The 20,262-nt window shown below is 37.1% G+C and overlaps 1 protein-coding gene across 4 annotated transcripts; it reads left to right on the forward strand.

The window, feature by feature from the left end:
- The first annotated feature begins 108 nt into the window (after positions 1 to 108).
- Positions 109 to 18,014, forward strand: ODR4 (odr-4 GPCR localization factor homolog). Of its 4 annotated transcripts, none has more exons than XM_063344300.1 (14): positions 109 to 153; positions 1,394 to 1,514; positions 1,950 to 2,078; positions 2,345 to 2,440; positions 3,577 to 3,683; positions 4,383 to 4,419; positions 4,541 to 4,681; positions 5,306 to 5,401; positions 5,904 to 5,969; positions 7,283 to 7,411; positions 8,027 to 8,117; positions 9,731 to 9,916; positions 15,050 to 15,142; positions 16,342 to 18,014. In XM_063344300.1, exons 2-14 carry the CDS (start codon positions 1,416 to 1,418, stop codon positions 16,407 to 16,409), a joined length of 1,338 nt encoding a protein of 445 aa, XP_063200370.1. In that variant the 5' UTR covers positions 109 to 153; positions 1,394 to 1,415; the 3' UTR covers positions 16,410 to 18,014. The 4 variants fall into 4 exon arrangements, with proteins under 4 accessions (XP_063200370.1, XP_063200368.1, XP_063200367.1 ...); XM_063344298.1 differs by lacking the exon at positions 109 to 153 and adding an exon at positions 166 to 509; XM_063344297.1 differs by lacking the exon at positions 109 to 153 and adding an exon at positions 167 to 655 and having other exon boundaries at positions 16,342 to 18,013.
- The last annotated feature ends 2,248 nt before the right edge of the window (positions 18,015 to 20,262 follow it).

Genomic DNA, 20,262 nt, shown 5'->3' on the forward strand with positions numbered 1-20,262 from the left:
ACGCCGCACGCGCGAGCGGGGGGAGGGGTGCGCCCCGCGAGGTCACGGGAAATGTAGTTTCCCAGAGAGTACGCAGCGGGCCTGCGGGCACTTCCGTTTCCGGTAGGAAAACGCTTTGCGCCATGTTAAGTGAGGCTGTAGTTGCTGTTTGAGGTGTGAAAGCGGTTGAAATCTACACAGGAGCCCCTAGAGCTTCGTCCTGAAGCTCGCCGCGAGGCTTTTTGGCTTTCTAAGGCGTCCTGCGCCGCCGGGAGGTGCCGGAGGAGGCGGCGCCGCTTCTGCCACTCGGAGCATGGCGGCGCCCTCCCTCGGCGCGGCCTTTTCCCGCGCTCGGCTGTGGAGGCCGCGAGGCGGGGGCGCGTCGGTGCGCGTCATCCCCCTGTGCCGGGGCGCGTGCGGCGCCGGCCGGTGACGCGCGCATTGGCCACCTCAGCTCGCGGCTCAGGCGACAGCGGCTCTGAGGCGGCGGTGGCCGAGCCTGGGGACCCGGCGGTGGCCGCGCCCGTCAGGCTAGTGCGGGGGGCGCTGGGGTGGCCCGCGCCCCGAGGCGCTGGGAGAGCTGTGCGGGAGCCACTGCCGAGCCGCGGCCCGGGCTCCAGTGCCGGTGCAGACGGGTGCAAGGTGCTCTTGGCCCGGCCGTGTGGGCCGAGGGGAGGTGGGTGACAGCCATCCTCGCCCCGGGCCAGCGCTTCATCTACGCCATCCCTGTGCAGCTTTCTCTGGCAGGCAGCGTTGAGGGGACTCAGAATGCCCTTTGCTTCCTCACCGTGTGCTCTTTGGCTTCAGCGTTTTCATAGTTAATTTGTGAGAAAGCCCTCAATATATTAAGTCGTTTTCATAATAGGCCTGTGTGGAAGGGAGGAGTGTCTGTGGCAGTCCCCATGTCCTGGGTTCTGTATTCGTGTAGCTACTGATAGGAGCTGTACAGATGGCCTTTGGGATGGTCTACAGATTCTGTGCTTTTAATGACTTAGGAATTGGTAAAAGAAAATTGTGCACAGCATGTTAAAGTACATGTGTAGAATTTAGCAAATCCCTCAAAGAAAGAGGAGTGTGAACGCAAAAAATTAACACTTTATGTTCTGGCCTCTGATGAAACATGATGCAGTAAGAAATTGTTGCTTGGAGACATGTTTTTCCTAGTATTTGCTTGCATGACTTTGCCATGTTATTTCAGTGGCAGGTATTTAAAATAGTTTTCTTGCAAAAAACAATCACATCCTTTTTCATCTAGTATAGACAGTTACATTTTTCATAAAAAAACCCCACTTGCTGATTGTAAAGCTACTTAACTAACCTTTATTGACGGAGTATTAACATATTCAGGATCTTTTATGTGAGACTCGTGTAACTGGTGTAGTAACTTTGACTTTATGTGTTATTTGTTTTATAGGTTGAAACTATAACCTGCAGCAATGGGTAGAACGTACTTTGTTGAGGAAGCAATTGGGCAGTATCTTTCAGACCTCAGCACAAAATTAAAGCCTTATGTCACTGGCCTGTTAATAGGGCAGGTGAGTGTGTAATATCTGAAGTGTGTTCCATTCATTTATATTAATAGGGAAAACTCCCTTGACCTTAATCATCTGGGATAAGTCTGTTATCATCACATTGAGCTTGTATAATGCAGGAGGGTGGTAATATGGCCAGAAGGGACTTCTGTAAAGGGTTTGCAGTGTCAACCAACTACTCAAGTCTTTTAAAATCGTTTTGTGAAAGATATGACACACAGAAAAGAAATTGAAATTGTAAAGGTAAAACTTATCACTAAACAAGGCTTTAAGGCAAAGGCAAATTCATGAAGGAATTATTTTTGTAACAGATTACTATGGAGTTTAACAATACCGACTGTAAAGCTACTATTCTATACAGTTACTATACTACACGGTATATTCTTAGACTTGATATCAACCTCATGGTATATTTGCTTATATTGATGTTTTTGAAAGTGTTCCCCTCAAAGAGACTATGTAATTCGGGCTGTTCGAACGCCTCCAAAGGAAGAACAGAAGGAAGAAAGCATTCCTTCAAAACTGGCATCCATTGATGAAGAATGGATAACTACACACGCCAGTCAGGTAGCACAGTATGAGTTAATGAAGGGGGTGGGAGGAACAGAAAGGAAATGTCTTACAAAAACGATCTCGTCACTTCTGTAATCTCAAGCCTTTTTCTCAAAGTAAAAGAATCTTTCTAACCACGCTAGGCACAGATATTTTAAAATATATATTTATTATTTTTTTTAAAAAACAAAATAATCTGTATTGGTTTCAAAGTTTATATCAAGTTACATGGATGCTAGATCTCTGATTCCTATTAATACGTATTCATTTTTATTTTTAAGGTTTCTAGAATGCTTCCTGGAGGCTTAGTAGTTCTTGGTGTATTTATTATTGCAACTCCAGAACTGTCAAAAGATAGTCCAAATGCTTTGCGCAAGGTAAGGAGATTTCCTGGAGGAAAGACAGGAATATTTTTGGGTGTGTAGCAGAATAATTTTCTATCGTTGTCTTGAGTATAATGGTTGTTTTGTTGCTTCATTTCTAAAAGCCCAACTGTTCTGATTTGCTGTATGGTTTTGAGACTGAAACCTCAGAAATCACTGTCCTTTGGAACTGTACCACAGCTTGTATTTGCTAACTTTCTGTTTCTTGTGATGTTTGTTACTGCAATAGCAAATCTTACTGTATTTATTGGAAGTGGATGTTGAAGAAGGCATTTTCAAGGTTTATAGTAAGCTAAATCCTTGTGGCACAATTATTAGCTTTTTTTGTCTGAATGAATTGTTGAGGTTAGAGATACTTACAATAGTGAAACATCTATAGTTCTGATTCCTTTGAAAGGAATACCTTGTATAGAACTAGTGGTATTTGACTTAGGTGTGTGGGTTTATATTTAGGAACTACGGAGAACCTACTACTGTCTGATAGACTTAAAATGCGTTTTTGTTACAGTATTGGGGTATCTAGTGCCACATTTAGTTCTGTTCTGTAGATGTGGGTTCATTTTATTGTTTTCAAAAGTAAGCATAATAAGTGATTTAAACATGAGTAGGTTTCGAAGCCTAAGGTCCAAGATTCAGTTTTGGCTGTGCAGTGCCATCATATCTCAGTTGTGATTACTGAAACTAGTAGCCAACACAAAAAAAAAAAAAAAAGTGAGCTGTGTCAAAGTCATCAGTGATTCCTGAATTCTTTTTTTTTTTTTTTTTTTTTTTTTAATTGATAGCTATTTTGCACAACTGTCTTTCCGGATCCTCAACCAATAGGCATAAAGCTCTAATATTTTTGTAGGGAGAAAAGCATGTGAGTTGAATATGTGAATATGTGTTGCTTGGTTCAGTTTATAAGGAAGCTGAATTAAGATTTCAGAAGCAACTTTCGCTTTGGAGTAGTTGCCTATGATTCTTTGCTGAATGTTCTTTTAACATGACATTTTGGTGGCATGTAAGCTGTATTTCGCATTTATGCATAATTATGATATCACTTGGACTTGGAACTTCAGTGCAAGACTATTTTCCAGAAATATAATGCATTATTTTTGTGGAAAAATCTGTAATACTTTTTTCATCTTTAGCTGATCTTCTCAGTGGAAAAGTCCTTGACTAAAAGAAGGCTCTGGAAACCTGCTGAAGAGGAGGTCTCAGACAGAGCAGCTCTTCAAATTTGTTCTGCTACAAAAAAGTATCCTTTATGAGCAAGGTTTATTGATTGAGACTGCTACCCCCAACGCTGTTCAGTAGTTATTTCTAAATAAATGATAAATTGGGAGGCGGAAGTTGTTTTGAGTTAAGATAGGCATAGATCAGTAAGTTGAAATCATGAAGTTTTCTCATTAGCCATGAGTAAGACTATTGACTCTCTTACCCTTGCAAAATCTCCATCATTTCTTACTGTTAGGTTTGTGTGTGTAGTGGCATCAAATTATGCCTTCCTCAGACAGTTTTGATTTGCATAAATTGAAAAGAAGTAGGAAGAAAAAATGTGGAAGTAGGCAGGTAGTGGGCATGTGGGATCTGTACTAGTGCAGAAGAAGAACGCTGGGTCTGTTGGCAATGAGATAATATAAGGAGAGAAAGCAAGGCTTTTCCTTAGAAAGGTGAGAGAAACAGGGACAAATTGCGAATTGGCGCGTTGGTGATTCTCCCTGAGAATACGTGTTGATCTTAATATATTTGTGAGAGATGGGACAGCATCACTGTGGTAGTTGGAGTTTACAGTCAAATGTTTTTCCACTTTTTTACATTAATAAAAGGTGAGAACTTTCATCAGAGCATAAATTAGCTCAACAAAGAAATTAAGTAAAGGACAAAGTTAATTGTGAATTGTTCTTGTTTGGATTTTTTTTGCTTTTTACTGGATCTTTTTCTTTAAGTAGCAAAGAGTAGTTTGCCGAACCTATGATGTGCAAGATCCAAGGGTAAGTGCGTCATCCTCTGTGTCATATACAGCTTTTAATGCATGACAATAATGTTTAAAAAAAAATCTCTTGAGTTATACAGTGTTTTGTAGAATGCTTTCTTGCTTATTTCTGCTCTCAGAGTTCAGCTAAACCAGCAGATTGGAAATATCAGAGTGCTCTGTCTGCTTCCTGGTTAGCTTTGGACTGCACAGTAAATGTTAACATTCATATTCCACTTCTTGCTACTTCACCGAACCATGACTTGGAGAAGAATACCAAGGTAACTAACCAGTTGTGTAGTTGGTCTCTACGCTACTTTTTCTATTGAAAATTAAACGAGAGAGAAAGATTTGTGTAGCGTGAGTAGAGGAGTAGGACTAATCGTCGGAGAATGTTTGGCAGTTATTCCTCTCTTAAACGTAGTTTGAAGTTACTATGAAGCATTCATGGTATAAAAAACATGGATAGCTTTTCTTCTGCTATGCTTAGTGTTGGCAGTTTCCTTTGTTCAAACTTACTTAGCAATTCCCATGAGTATGCCAACTAAAGTCTCCTCTGCTTCACCTAGTGAGAGGTTACATCCAATTAGAACAGGGGTATGGGGTGCTTTTAATAAGAATTTACTTTCAGTTGGTTGCTTCTGTCTCTACAAAAATCAAATCTCTGGGTAGCACTTAAATATTTTGAAATGCTTGTTTGTTAGTGAATATATTCTGAACATGTTGGTTTTGAGATTTGTCTGTGGAAAAGCATATAGACAATTTTTTCAGAGACTTTAAAACTCTCTTGGAGTAACTGTTGAAACGTGTATTTCTATAATTTTCAGCATAATACTGTCCAACTCTTTTAGTGAAATTCTCTTTCCTCTTTCTTATGAGACTTTTGTGGTTTCACTTTTTTAAAGAATGGATTAAATCGATGGTCAAAACAAATAGAAGACGGTGTATTTCTGATCAATGGACAAATCAAAGATGATGATACAGAACTACTGGAAGGGCATGTGAGTAGTGAACAACAAGGAATTGAACTCTTAATAGATGCATGGTTAGAACCTCCAATGTGATAAGCATTGATTTAGATGTCTTCTTGTACAATATTTGTTGATCTAATTGGCCTGTTTTAGGTAACTAATGCACAGGACTGCTTGCATTCCCATCTTCATTGCTGCAAATTGCCTTTTCTTCCTCTGGCAACGCAAACACAATAATTATATGTGAGGTCTGACTGAAAATTTTTCTATATGCTGTCTCCTCATTAAAGAACATGACTAAGGTGATGAGATTTCTAAGACCTATGTATGTCTAAATGTTTAGACATTTGGCTGATGCATTCATCTCTCCTTTCAGTTTTGTAATTATATTCTCATGGCTGTTTACTATGTGCCATTTTTCTCTCTTAAAAGCTATAAACTAGGGCACATTTGATACCATAGTGAGGAGATTTTGATTCAGGGGTTTTTTTTTTTTCCTGTTTCATGACACACAGAATTTTTTTCCCCTCAGAAAAAGTTAAGAGGAAGTACTCAATCCAGCACTCAGTTTTCTGATGTCAAAGTTCTGACACAGCTGGTAAGTATTTAGTAGTTTGTAAAGTATAACCCCTTTGTTATCTTGTAAAATAGAATAAAAAGATAAAAGAACATTCTGACTTATTGTCTAGAAATCCAGCTTATTTTGTCATAAGGCTTTTTATTCCACCGCAGATATTGGCTGTGAAACTGTGGACAGATCTGCATATTTTGTGTCTGTGGAAATTCTCATGCTGTGATAACTGCATTGCCTAAGAATTGCACAGTACAGCTGCAAGGAAAATTTGAAAAAACTGGTTATAGAAATGAAATCCCGCAAACTAATTCATTTGATAGTAGGTTACCTGTTAGTACCTGCATATGTTGATTGCAAGGTGACTTTGCATCCTTCTGAAGTTCACAATCACCCCCATGCTTCAACTTGCCATGGCTAGCTATGGCTATTTCTTGAATGCTTTTGTCAGAAGCTGAGTCACTAGTTTTGAATTAAGGTATGGATCGTGGGAGCTGAATCATAATCTCAAGCTGTTGGGTCTGTGTCAGGAGTTTCCTCTCTACCAGAGGTTCTGCTGACTTGAACCCTGAATTAGGTGCCCCAGTCTAGGTCCTAAAGTCCAAATGCGTCCAGGCTTCTTGCACAGCTCAGGCTATCGTGTTTTGTCAAGTAGTTCATGGTTTCTCTAAGGTTACATTCAGCAAAACTTTTAGAAATGTTAAATTTTGTTGATGTATTGTTCCAATGGTTAACCACCTCAGAGAAAGGGAAATGTTTTGTTTTGGCAGAAGTAGTTTATGCAGTTCTTGTGGGAGTTATGCATCCCCGTATTTCCAGGTGTTGTCCTAGAGTGCTTCGTACAACACACTCATGGTTTTGGTAATTAGGGTGAATATTTCTAGGCAACAGTTTGATACACTTCTAAATGTGACCACATTTATAATTTAGTGCTAAGTGATGGGATGACTCTCAGGATACTGTAGGTTATGCTGACTACATAGTAAACATACAAACTTCACTGTTTAAAAAAAAAAAAAATTTTAAAAAGATTTCTAGGTTGCAATACTAATATTAGCCACAAGTCACTTGCTTGGAAAGTTTTACAAGTCTTATAGATGCAAATATTTAAATCGCAAGAAATTGAACGTCTGGAAAAGTAAATACATTTCCCATAATGGAAAAGGAGAGAGATTTTCAATCTTAACTAACAAAACAAATAAGAGTTATAAATGATGAGGGAAAACAGGTTATAAGTAAACATCTTAAGGTGTGCTGTTAATTTCCTAGTGCTGTTTTTTGTTACTCATGCTGCAAGTGCCTTGGTAACAAGATAAAACTGAAACACGTTTATTTTTCAGTCTCAGGGTTCAAGTCACAGATCGACGGCTACAGTCCAGGTCTGCAGTGGTTCCATAAATCTCAAAGGTGCTGTGAAATGCAGAGCCTACATACATAACAACAAGCCAAAAGTTAAAGAAGCTATTCAGGTAGTGAAAAGGTTGTTAGTTCATCAGAAACATTTTTCTGAAATACATGAAATTTGTCGTATGGGTATTTCTTTGCCAAAATGCCATGGACTGAACTGGGCTGTGTGCGTATTCAGTTCCTTTTTTCAGTTCTAGCAGTATGTCTCCTGTTGCTAAGGCTGTTCTCTGGTGAATCTTTGCGCAAATTGTCGAAGTGATTAGGCTTTGAAGAATTCTATTAAAATCGAGAAAAGATTTCAGACCATATTTTTGTATGTGTAGAGGTAAATACATATTTGTTTGTTTAGTGAATTTTCCCCCCTTTTTGAGTCAATGCCTTGTGATTATTATTGCTTGTTCTTAGCGGTAATGGCTAGAATTTGTCAGGTCTAATTCTAACAATACTAAAATTTTCCTCAGCTCTTCATTTTTGTTTTGTTGGTTTTTAATTTTAATTCTTTTCATATTAGCTTCTCTTTATTGGACTTTCAAAATTCTTTTTAGAGTTTTTATTTTCTGTGAAAAACTATTCTTTCAACATGGGTTAAACCTATGAGGGACTTTTGTTATTTCCTGGTAGTCAAAAGCTTTGCAAATGGCTTTTATATTACTAATATTTTTGCTTTGTCCTTGCAGGCTTTGAAAAGAGACATAATAAACACATTGAGTGATCGGTGTGAAATACTATTTGAAGATATGATTATAAATGAAGGACCTCACAAAAAAAGTAGGCATTCAAAAAAAACCCTGCCAGCTTACATTTGCAGTGAATTCTGATTCTTAGAAAGTTTTGCTGTTGTACTGATGTTCCAGTATGGTTAGAGCAGAATTAAAAATAAGTGGCACAAATGCTGTTTGGCAGCCTTGACTTTTCTTAAATCCTGAGGATTTTTGTCAAGTTCAGATATGTTCTTTGGCATCGCAGCTTTCGCACCAAGTTTGTATTTAGTTCTCATGACCACAAAATGCAATTTCAGCTTCTTTCTCACTGATCAGAAATTTTGTAATTGCGAAAAATGCTGTAGTTAAAACTTCTGTCACTGAAGTTCTAACTGTAACTTGCACACTTTAAATTTTTATTATTGTTTTTTAAATAACTGCATGGTATTCCTGTTAGTATTGAAGGATGCTAAAACTTGGTAGAATTAAAAGAACCGGCTGGACATAGACTTCCATGTTCTATCACCTATGTGGTGAATGCTAGTGGATGTGAGCTCTGAAATTGAATAGTTCATCTCCATTAAATTAAATATGGCATTGTGTGTGGTGATTTTGATGTGAAGAAGTATCCTGATTTTTTTTGTTTTTAACTACTGTAGAAATGTATCATTTGTGTTGTCTCTGCCCCCTGGACTTCTCGTCATCAAATACTGTGACAAGCTTTGTGTTTTTTAAAGAAGTAGATCTTATTTCAGCACCATGAATAATTGCTGGATTGCATTAGCTTGAATTTAACAGAGCACCATGCAGTGGCCAGAACACAATGCAAATTGATCTAATGAAACTAAAACTGCCTGTTGTGATGATATTAAAAACTACAGGGGTATTTGGTGAGACCAGATCTCCTCGCTCATGCTAGGTGATTCTTTAAACTTTGAGTCAGTGCAATGGTGTCAAGTTATCTTCTTACTGTTGTGTTGGTTTGGTTTTATAAAACCAAATATTATTAGTAGATTGAAATATCAATTTGAAGATCTTATATGAAGGAAAGCCTTTTAAGATATACTATCTTTGGTAGTGATTTTAGAAAAAATAGAAAAGAAATGGAAACATTTTGATTGTGTAGGGAAAACCAACTCATGTTCAGAATTACTATTTACTTTTAGGATAATGTGGTTTGTTTTGGTGTTGGCCAACTTTATCTGACCTGCATGATTTAAACTTGACGTTTCCAATTGCATGCAATTTTCAGTTTCCTCTTTAGGTGGCAGCCGAACTTTGTGGCTTTATGGTATAAAGCTGCCAAATGTTTGCAATCCTTTGTGGTGTTGAAATCACGTGCTGTTCTGTGTACACTCTTATCTGCAGTCTTTCCTAGAGTACTTTTGCTAGTCATTCTAAACATGAAAAAAGTCTGTTTAACATTTTATGGTCTGTTTTGCAGGTGTCTCAGGTATTTCTGGAGAGACTGATTAAGAACATAGATCAGTGTAACAGCAGACAAAACTTTCATAAAGCAGTAACAACTAAACAAGCCATGCCCAAAACTAGGCGTTTTACATGGAAACCTTTCACAGTTCTCTTGCAATAGCTTTATCTTGTGGTCAGAGATTAATGAGGAATCTTATCATAACTGGCAAGGCTTTTATTTGGATGGTATTTTTCCCCCTTTTCTTTTAGATTTTGAGAGGGAATATCATGTCTTGCCTCAAAGACTGTTTGTCCCTGTTGCTGGATCCAGTGTGATGCTCAGTGATTATAAGTTTGGTGATGAGGCTGATGCTGAAATTCAGGAACGTTTTGTTGAGATGTTGGATCAGTCTGTGCAAGCTGAAGATATCTATATAGCAGAGGAAATTAACACAGGTAAATACGATATCTGAGAACAGGAGCGGCTGCATCACAGATTATGAAAATGTTGACTAATAGCATAGGCCAGTTTTATCCAGATACAGATACGCTCTAAGGGCTTATATCAATCTAATTACAGTTTAAATATATTTGAGAGAAGTGGTAAAGGTTCTTGCAGTTTTTCTATTTGACTTGCAACAGACCTCTGTCTCTCTTTCCTCTCAAATGTTTTGCTCTTTCACCACATGATCTGTGCAAACATGGCTGTAGCTCACAAACTATAGTTCAGTTGAACAAGGCTTGCATACATTACTCTGCACATGAATTAGGGATGATCCTACGTTGGCAAATACACTGTAAGAAAAACCCGTAAAGCTTTATATTCTGGTTACTTTTTGGTAGTTGAACTTTGCTGGTTTAAGAGCTGAGTACTGCTACTATTTAGAATAAATTAGAATAAGAAGTTGAGAGCTTCATTCAAATCTACTGTTTTTTCACTAAATATTAAAAAAAAATATGTAGTCTAATGTGTCTTTCAGGAAGTTCCCATGCTAGAACCTGACTCTCTCTGAAATACAAAGTAACTTTGTTTGTCTGAGTGTTTTAATTTATGTATCAAATGCAGTGCCCAGTGCCCAAATGTGAAGTTTTGTGATTCACCCAAAATGGAAAGAAAATTGAAAGTTTTTCATTTTCTACTGAATGTCTTATAAGTTTATGATCTGATTATGAGAATGTTATATTCCTTTTAATGCAGGTATACAGATATTTTGTTATAATTTATTTAGTGACTTTCTTTTTCTGAATATTTCTGGTTTATATGATTTCCTGTGGTTGTTGTCAATGTAGGGGCAAATCTGTAGTTGAAATGCATCTAATAATGCTTCCTGTGACCTTATCGAAAAGATTTTTCTTCCCTTTTCCCCCCCATGAATGTGAATATGAGCTGCAGGTTACAGTTTTACAATTTAATTTTTTTGAAAAATAACACTAAATCTTAGATAAGAACTTTGGACACTTTTTGATGGTAGTATTTGGGGGCAAAAAGTGGAAAACGTAGCCATGAGCTTGCTGTGTAGAGTGAACTGTGACTACTGATATTCTACTTGACCTACTTGTTTACTTGTAGGGGTTTTTGTCTCTTAATTTCAGAGATAACCATAAATTCTCACGTCTTTCAGAATTAATCAGTTTTCCCAGGTTTTATCTGAACCTGTTAGCAGTGAAACGGAGTGGTTATCTTTAAAAGATATCTTTAAAAGCTCAAGAACCTCAAGAAAAACAGGAAAGACAATAAAAATCTCCCTTGCATTGTACGAATAACTTTAATAATCTTAAAGCTAATTATTACTGAGTTTTAAGGAATTAGTATAACTTAGGGAGGCAAATTAATATTGTTGTGGCAGTGGAGATAGGCATGGGAGGGAGAGAGATGATGATTCAGTTTAACTTTATTGCATTATGGAAGGATGTATGATCTGGAGGTAGGGAGAAAGCACAATTAGACTAACAGCAATGCATCACAAAGATTTGATGCCATTAATATGTGTAAAATGATGTCCAGGTAGCTGACAAAATGAATTTTTGTGTTCTTGTAGCTTTCTGGTTATAGTTTAGTGTGTGGGATTTCTTTTCTTCTTTTTTTTTTAAAAAAAAAATCTAACGTAAGTGCATAGCAGTAGAAAGGGGAAAACATACAAAGAAGATTTCACTAAAAAACTGAGACTGGCCTTGTCCCAGTGAACACCATAAGGTTTGTCCATAGAATGGGTTCTGTTAATAGTGATGATAGTAATAATGCTATCAGCACAATGCTGTTTGATGCTGATAATTATTGCTATGGCATTATTAACTTGTGGTTTATTAAAATCACAAGTTATTTATACACTTTTATTAAAGCCAGGAAGGCTGTTTTAGAAATTATACCTGTTAACTGTGCAAAAAAAAAAGTGTTCTACCTTGTAAAACAAAAGCCTGAATCTTGCAATTTGATTTTTATTGGTACTTGGGCATGAAGTGTCTTAAGTATTGCTATAAACATGTTTTTGTGACATAATGGAGAGTTTGGGGTTTCCCCTGTGTAAAGTCAATGCATCATTCGAATTTGGGTAGCATTTGTTGTTTCTCAAAGCTTAGTGCTATTTTTATTAATAATAATTAATATTCAGCAGTGGTATAAAAATAGGTTTGTAATCAGTTTTGACATTAGCTTTTTTCTTTGTATCAAAATTCCTGTGGTCTTAGGTGCTAGCCTTGAATTAACTGGAAATATTGTCCATAGTGAAGTTCTGGGGAAAGTTTGCTGATAAAAAGAATTGTTTAAAATTCAAGAACATGAACAGGCTTTTAAAAATAATTTCTCTTTTTGTTGCTCTTTAAAATATGCACTTGAGAAGAATAGGATCTAATCAGTATAGCCAAAAGATTTATTTTTTGAGCAGTTTATAGTCAAAACATATGAAATAAAGTTATTTTGAGAAGGTCAGTTTTATGTGCTTACTTAGTACGGCCCCTGCTACTGTCTCCTACAGTTTTATTCTCTTGATTCCTTGTACAACTCTGCAGTGAGGTCACTACTGGGTCATGCTTTAAGATTGTTACATGGAAAATAGAAAGTAAAACCTAACCTATTTATAATTGAAAGATATAAATAGCTTTAACACTGTAGTTTCAAGGTATTTAGTCCTTTAATACAAGCAATTGGAAGCTTTGCATTCATGATTGGCTTTACTAAATCCCTGCTCTTCCTTGGAGCAGGAGGTGGGGGCGGTGTGTTAAATACCCTGAGTGGATAAACATAAGACTTCAGTAGTGGTAATTGCTTCCCCGTCTTAGCAAATTGAAGAATTAATGAAGAATTAAGGATTCATATAATTGTTACTATGAAAACTCTGTGTGATTTATACTACAGCTGCTTCAAATGCAAGTTTTCCATAACTTAATGGCGTAAATGACTTTGGTAACTAAATAGCTCAAGGGCGTTTCTTTTTTCATTTTTCCTCTTTCTTTTTTTTTTTCCCCCTCTGAGCAAGCAATCAAGCATTGCTGCCTTGATGTGCAGCTTCAAAAGTTACCTTCACAAAAGTGCAATAGTTCATATGAAGGTGCAAAGAAATGTAAGAGTTAGAGTGCACTAACTATGCTACTTGCTCATAAAAACTAAAGAAGAAACTAAAAAAGAAAAACCTAAAGAAAGAAACCTGCTGGATCGAGACTTCAAAGATGACCCAAGAAATGTGGTTGGCTTCTCTAAAAGTGATATGTTATTTTAGAGAATTGAAAACTAAGTAGTTTGGAGAGAATGTCGTGCTCTTACTGTGCTAGCTAAGGTACTTACTCAAAAAGCTGTCTTGCAACAATTAGTAATATGTTTACTCTAGTTAAAGATTTTTTGCTCATATTTTAAGCAGATGAGGGTGTGTCTTCCTTTGCAAAAAAAAAAAAAAATAATGATGAAACTAAGGCCTCATTGGGTACCAGTGGGCTTCAGAGATATGTAATAATTTCTCTTCAAAAACGCACCCTTTGCGTTGAAATGTTTTGTCCTTACTTTTATTTTACATGTATGTTCAGCTTGCAAGAGATCTCAAAGCCATGTTTATGCTTAGTGTATGCATATATGTGTGTGTATACCTATATATCTTGCTATCCTTGTTAGGTTTTATATTGGACAGTTATTAATTGCTCTGCTGCATTTCATCCTCTACAAAGTTAGTGGGTTCAGGGATAAAAATGGCTAAAGACAGGTCCTAAATGTCTAGTTTGATTGCTTTTGTGTAACAACAGATCTTGTGCAAGTTTGACTTGATATTTTGAAGACAGTCATGCCCATGACTCATCTTAGACAGAAGCAACCGTTCTGATCACACATCTAGATTATACATTTCCCCCATAGCTAATGATATGATAGAGAAAGTACTTTTCCATGAATCATTTTCATATGAATCATGCAAGGGATGTGCCTTATTACTCAACTATATAATTTGTAATTTATAGGTGATTGACAACCCCAGTCTGGAAATGGGAGATCTGTTTTTATTTAGATCAGTATTCCATGGACTGCTAAAACTTTATATCTGGTACTGCTGTGGGTTTTTCTTCATCTTCTGAACAAGAACAATCTGTTAGTCTTTTTTTTTTTTTTTTTGTTAGCATGCCCCATTCTGTTCTTTCTGAAGACATCCAGATCTCACTGCAATAGCACAAACACTTTCTCTTACTGTTTACTTGTCCAGAAGATAACTGCAATAGTAGCTACTGAATTGCAATCGGAACTTTTGACAAGTGATGCCTTAGCAAACTATCCTGGGAACAGGAAGCAAGTTAGACCTTTGGTGCATCACCATCAAGTAGCCTTATCACTGAACCATGTAGTCCAAAGCATGCTTGCTCTGTGTGGGACAAACGAACAAGTTCAGCTAGAGAACTCAAGATTAATCCCCTTCTTTCTCTCTTCCCCTTCTCCAACAAGCTGGGTATAGCCAAGTGATTTAGGGAAATCTTCGGAAAGGAAACAGATACGGGTTTGAATCCCATCATTCTGGGAATAGAGTCAAGCTCTTCAACATCCTGGCTGAGCAGTCTAAGGATTTAGTAATTGTTCCAAAGGGGAATCTGTCCTCTATGCCTACTCTGAAAGTGTATTTTTAAGGAATCTTCGAAAAGGAATTTCACTACTTTGAGGGGAAAAAAAAAAAAAAAAAAAGCCAAAACCAAACCCATTTATGCCTGTTGAGTAGGGAATGATGCTGGGCTCGCTCTTTAGTGGCAATGGGGTTTGCATGTAACCCAAACTCTGGACAAATGCCTTTAAAGTGAAGCCTTTGATCTTAGACGGTGGTTAATCATTCATTTTGGTGGTTCCCTCTCAGAGCAGGCAAATTCTTCCCAGGAGAATTCTCTCCCCTTACGTAAAGGAGGTTGGATATGTTATTCTGGAAGCAGGGTGTGGAAAACGAGTTTTGGAAGCGGAGCTCCTTCCCAAACGTATTTCTTCTCTCTCTGTGAAATACTATGGGGTTTTTTTCTACCATAAATACTTCTTATAAAGTTGATATGAAGTTCTTGGTCTTTTGCATTTATTCAACTGTAAAACACAACTGTTAGCTTTTCACCGAGTATTTATTTCTTCACTTGATTTCCATGCAGTTGATATTTGTCCAGTTACTGACAATGTGGATGACACACAACAGAAGCAAGTGACAAAAGCAACATTGCTGTTGAAACTTCAACAAAATATGGGTATGTTACTTCCTACATTTTGCTATGGCAATCCAGAAACTGTAATGAGTCCTTTCAGTACTTTTAGATTCCACAGCATTATTAGTAAACTGGTGAGATTAGTGCAATAGTGTTGTAGGTGCAGGGTGTTTCTGGGGAAGAAAGAACCACAGCCCGCTGCTGGAACAAAACCACTGTTTGCATTCATTCAGTCTACAAGTCAATACAAAAGGCTTATGTAGCTTTATTTGTTTTTTGGAGAGCCACCACTTCTATAATTCTGTACTTTAAAAAAAAAAACACAACATGGTTGAAGGGTGTTGTCAAGTAGGCATCAATAAATCGGCTAGTGACTCACTAATTCTCTTCCCAAGTTGACAAAAACATATGGGCTTGGGTGCTAATTGTCAGCCTCAATAATTCACGGAACACGAGCCGCAGAAGTCTTCTTCCAAATACAACTTCTCCATGATACTAATTTGTCCAGCTTTAATACATCTGTCTGCACTTGGTACAGTTCTCTTTGCTGTGAGCTTTGACTGTCTTTTCATATTAAAATACAGTTACATTTTAGTCAACAAAACAGTAACTTCTGTTTTCTATTAATTCTTAGAAGTAGAACAAGGTAACTGGAAGATTAAAGAGTAGCAGTAAATATGTATTTGCTCTGGATGCAAAAATGTTTTGCCTTGAATCATCATTCAGGTGTTTTGGGGTTGTTTGTTTTTTTTTTTTGTGTCATCTTCTTAAGTGCATCAGTAACAAGCATGTTAATCAATAGGAAGGTGACTGTTGTGCTACGAAGAGACTTACAGAGTAGCTGTAGTGCCACACAGAATCAAAGAAACTTACTAGCTTTTGTTTCTTACAGCTTAAAATTTTGTTTTTCCTAATCTGATTCTTAGAATTAAGCAGTAGTGCAAAGTTGGTGCATTATTTCATAGGCTGGGACACAGCTAAGGTACTACAGAAGTATGCAGTCAACTGGATTTCTGGAAGGATCCTACTCTGATTAGAAATGTCACGTGGAGCTTTTATAATTCAATTATTTGACATTGTAGCTTCAGATTTAGGCTTAGCAGTGGTAGGTAGTGTTTGGGGTGGCTCTTATTGTTTCTCCTCCTGCTTGTCATTCACCTTGGCCCTGCCCTCCCCACCCTAGCTGCTGCTGACTCTGCTGCCATTGCCACTCACTGAACGCATTTCCTTTGTTATTTTAGGTGTGGTAATAGCAGCTGCTGTTGCAGTCTTTGCATCGATCTTCTCTTTCAACTACTTCAGTGATTAAACTCAAGCAAGCAGAGCTTCATGGAAATATTGGCCAGTTACAAGACGGAAACATCTGGGTTTAATATACTAGTAATTAAGAATGGTTGCCTAAATATCACCAGTTAGATGTGCAATATAAATTGTAATGATAGGTTCAGTTACCTTGTTCCAGCATGCACTTACTATATCAAGTAGAATCATGCAGTTACAATATCAAATAGAAGATGAATCAAGCTTACAAGAAGCTAACCCTGTCTCTCTGTGTAAATGAATGACAGTATTATTTTCCGGAAAGATCCCTTAAACAAATGTACAAATGTAGAACCTTCATTTTCTTCCTACTTGCAGTTTTAACGCAAAATGCTACTGCTGATGTTTTTCAGGCTGTTAGTAAGACTAGCATAGTTACCTGGTATGACGATTCTTGCCTTAAGGGTTCCTTTGCTAAGAGAAATCTCATCTCATTAAAGTTTATTCGGGAAAAATTAGATTTAAGGAAGCCAACATTCCACCATATGCATTGTTTTGGGTAATACTGGTTAACTAGCATAACAGATATACAAATACCTTCTAGCAGTTTAAAGACTAATCCAATTCAGCCTGTAAATACCTTAGTTCAAGACCTGGAGAACTCAGAAATCAATAAAATGCATAGAACTTTTGAGATGTGTTTATGCCGCCTTTTACTCAGTGACTCCTGATGAGGATTTCTCTGTCCAGCTATGATTCAATCATCATTCTCTTGGAATATTAACTATTTCAGCAACAGCTGCATCTAGGCAGCCCTGGGGGATTATCATGTAGATACATGAAATTTGTCAAAATTGTTTGCCACTCAGGATTTTTAGACTATAAACAGATAGCTTTCCGTTATGAGATATTTTCCTGGGTATGCTAGGCAATAACATTATTGTTTAGTTACTGAGAGGAGAAGGAGGGAAGAATTTAGTACAGTTAATAAAGATAGTTCATATATGAAATATGATGTTTACTTGGATCTGAACTACAACAGAAAAGAATTCCAGATTTTAGGGCATTTTAATACCACTGCAAATTTCTTTTTTGTATAAATGCACTGGAACACTAAGAAAAAATATAAACAGTTCTAAAGCATAATTAAGGATGTACTGGGATACTTTTAATAAAAGGTGACTATGAGAAAGATGTCTTAAATACCATTGCCTCATCTGTGTATTCTGTTTTTACATGCTTGGAAAAAGATCTGCTTTTAGTATTGTAAGTATATTTTGGAATGCAATGTTGATCTTTTGTGCTCAGTATTGCTCAAGTAGGTCCTCTCAAAGGAAAGTGAGTGTTGTAATGGAAGCCCTGTTTTCAGGGTAAGTCCTTCAGCTGCTGCATGTTTTTTAGGTGCATCTTATTCTGTGCAAATGAGTGAAATCAATAGGCAAAATGGCATTATGCAGAAGCAGATGATTCTGGATGACGTTGAGTGCTATCTAGAAAATGAGATTAATTTTGTCACGTGCTTCAAAATATGGTTTGTTTAAAAATTGCTCTGCTAAAGTCGCTGTTAGATGAAAAAGCAGGGGAGTAATGAGGAGAAATAAGTTTGTCTTTTGTCTCTTTTTGTGTCTCTCTCTTTTGGGGGTGGGGGAAAGAGGGCATGCTTTTGGAGGTGAAATAAAAAATGATTATTCTGTAGCTGCCTGTTACTTGAAACTCAACCATCAAAATGAAGTACAAAATTTGAGATGCTAAATATCTTACACCAGAGAAGAAAATTGTCATGAAACACACTTCCAATAGTTCTTGTTTAGCACCTGTGGTGTAAAAAGTAGAGGTTGTTTGGAGGTATTATTCCATAGATTCCCTAGCAAAGAACTCTGTTTCTTTTCTCCCTGTGCAAGCTTATTCACTGTTTAGTAAAGATCCTCTTCTTTATGGTGTTACTACAGACCGTCAAATTAATCCTTCAGCTTATTACTAACTAGGTATCAAGGATCTGTGGAAGTCTAATTTTCCAATTTGAGGTTGGAAGAAAGCAAAGAAAGAAGTTGTTTGGGATGAGATTTCTGCTTTAATACAGGAGACTGCATTTAACCCCCATCCATGCAATAAGAAAATAATTTAACCCTGTCAAAGAAAAAATGAGTAATTTGACTTGTATCTACAGATTGAGAGTTCCAGCCATGACAAGTAGTGGATGTAGCAGAAAGCAGGTTCTCACTTGTCTAAGAATTACAGAACTAATCAAGAGGGGATTTTGTTGTCCTCTTGCTTCCCATCCTTTTTCTACTGTTAGCCGTTGATAATGTAAGAAAATTATTTTTTTAAGGAAAAAAAAAAAAAGGGAAAGCAACCTTTTATAAGTATTTCTAGAACGCTGCTTAACTTTTGCTCAGGTTTCATATAGATATATCCTTTTCCTACTACTCATGTAGTCTTCTGAGTCTTTCAGTTTGTGAAAACTCCATCGTGGCTGAAATTGAGGTTTGTTAACTCATATACATGACTGCAAATAGATCTTTATTTTAATATGTAAGAAACTAGAGGAATGGTTGGGACTTCCGCATCTGAAAATCTGTCTCTTCTTGGTGTATTTCTAAAATTGATGTTACGGAATAATTTTACAGACACCTTATTTTCTGTGCTATGTAGTTTTAAAAAGCCTCAGTGGTCTTGTACAATGGCGTTTATAATTCCTTGCTTATCGAGGGTAGCATTCAGCATAACATACTAGAGCTTCTGTTAGCAGTTTGTTCAGCAGGGACACCATTGCTAAGTACTTCCTCTCCTCCATTTTCGTCTGCATCAGAGTATTTGAGGACACTTGGGGTCTCTTGACTTTTGAGTCAAAAGGGAGAGTAACCATAGCCAAGGGTGGCAGGAAGGCTGCTCCCATGTGTTTATTAAAGCATTTACTTTTTGTTATTCAAGAATCTCCAAATAGTAGCACAATGTTTGAGTCAGGTCTTGCTTTTTGTTTTTAATTATTTTTTTTCTGTAGAAATATGGATGACTGCAGTGATCAGAGCTTTATTTGCAACTTCATTAGTCATGAGCTTCGGTTGAGGCTTGGCGTCACGTGTGTTTTCTTTTTCTTTGTTTTTTTTTAAATTACAGGTTGAAGGAAATCCTGCTTAAGCATGCTTAATCTGTCTCTTAAATTGGAGTGTCAGCTTATTTCTTACAACTACCTATAAATGTAGTTTCTGTGGTGGTTGTTGTTTATTAGGTTTTTTTGCTTACAGCTTGGCTTCTCAAAGAAGTGAAGCTTACGTGAGCGGGCTGCTGATGTGCAGTCTAATAACTTTTGAACCAAGTTTGACAAAGAAGGAAAGTTCTCAAGAATGTTAAGTTCCCACCAGTGACTTGGAGTTTTTCTGGTGTGTAGAGGACAGACGTTTTTCATGCCTCTTCTTTAAAACATGTCATGAAAAAATACAAGGCGAATATTGTCCTGCTGCTTAGGAACTGGTTATTCTTGTGATAGAAGATAATTCATTATTTACTACGTAACCTGTTTTAAGGCCATGAGATTTTCATAGCGTTAAGTGTATCTGCAAATGGTGGCTTTCTGAAGAGTCAAGCGACTGATGCAAATGAAATGTTAAGATGAAGGTGATTTTAGCTGAGGAGTAAACATCATGCTTCCGTAAGGGGAAAAAGGACTGCTCTAAGGGAAAAGCTTTATTTCACCTGGAGTTCTGTCAGAAAAACTTATGACAGTCCTGCATGCAGAAATCTACAACACAGAAATCATAACATTTTGGGAAGATGCTATTTGAATTCTTCGTCAAATAAAAAAATGATTTGTTTTACAGGTTGAAGAAGATTGTACATTGTTAAGAGATGATCAGGAACTTCATTCGTGTTGCCTAGTGTACAATGAGGTGAGGTTTCTAGTG

This window comes from Chroicocephalus ridibundus, chromosome 8, assembly GCF_963924245.1.
Source record: "Chroicocephalus ridibundus chromosome 8, bChrRid1.1, whole genome shotgun sequence".
Taxonomy (NCBI): domain Eukaryota; kingdom Metazoa; phylum Chordata; class Aves; order Charadriiformes; family Laridae; genus Chroicocephalus; species Chroicocephalus ridibundus.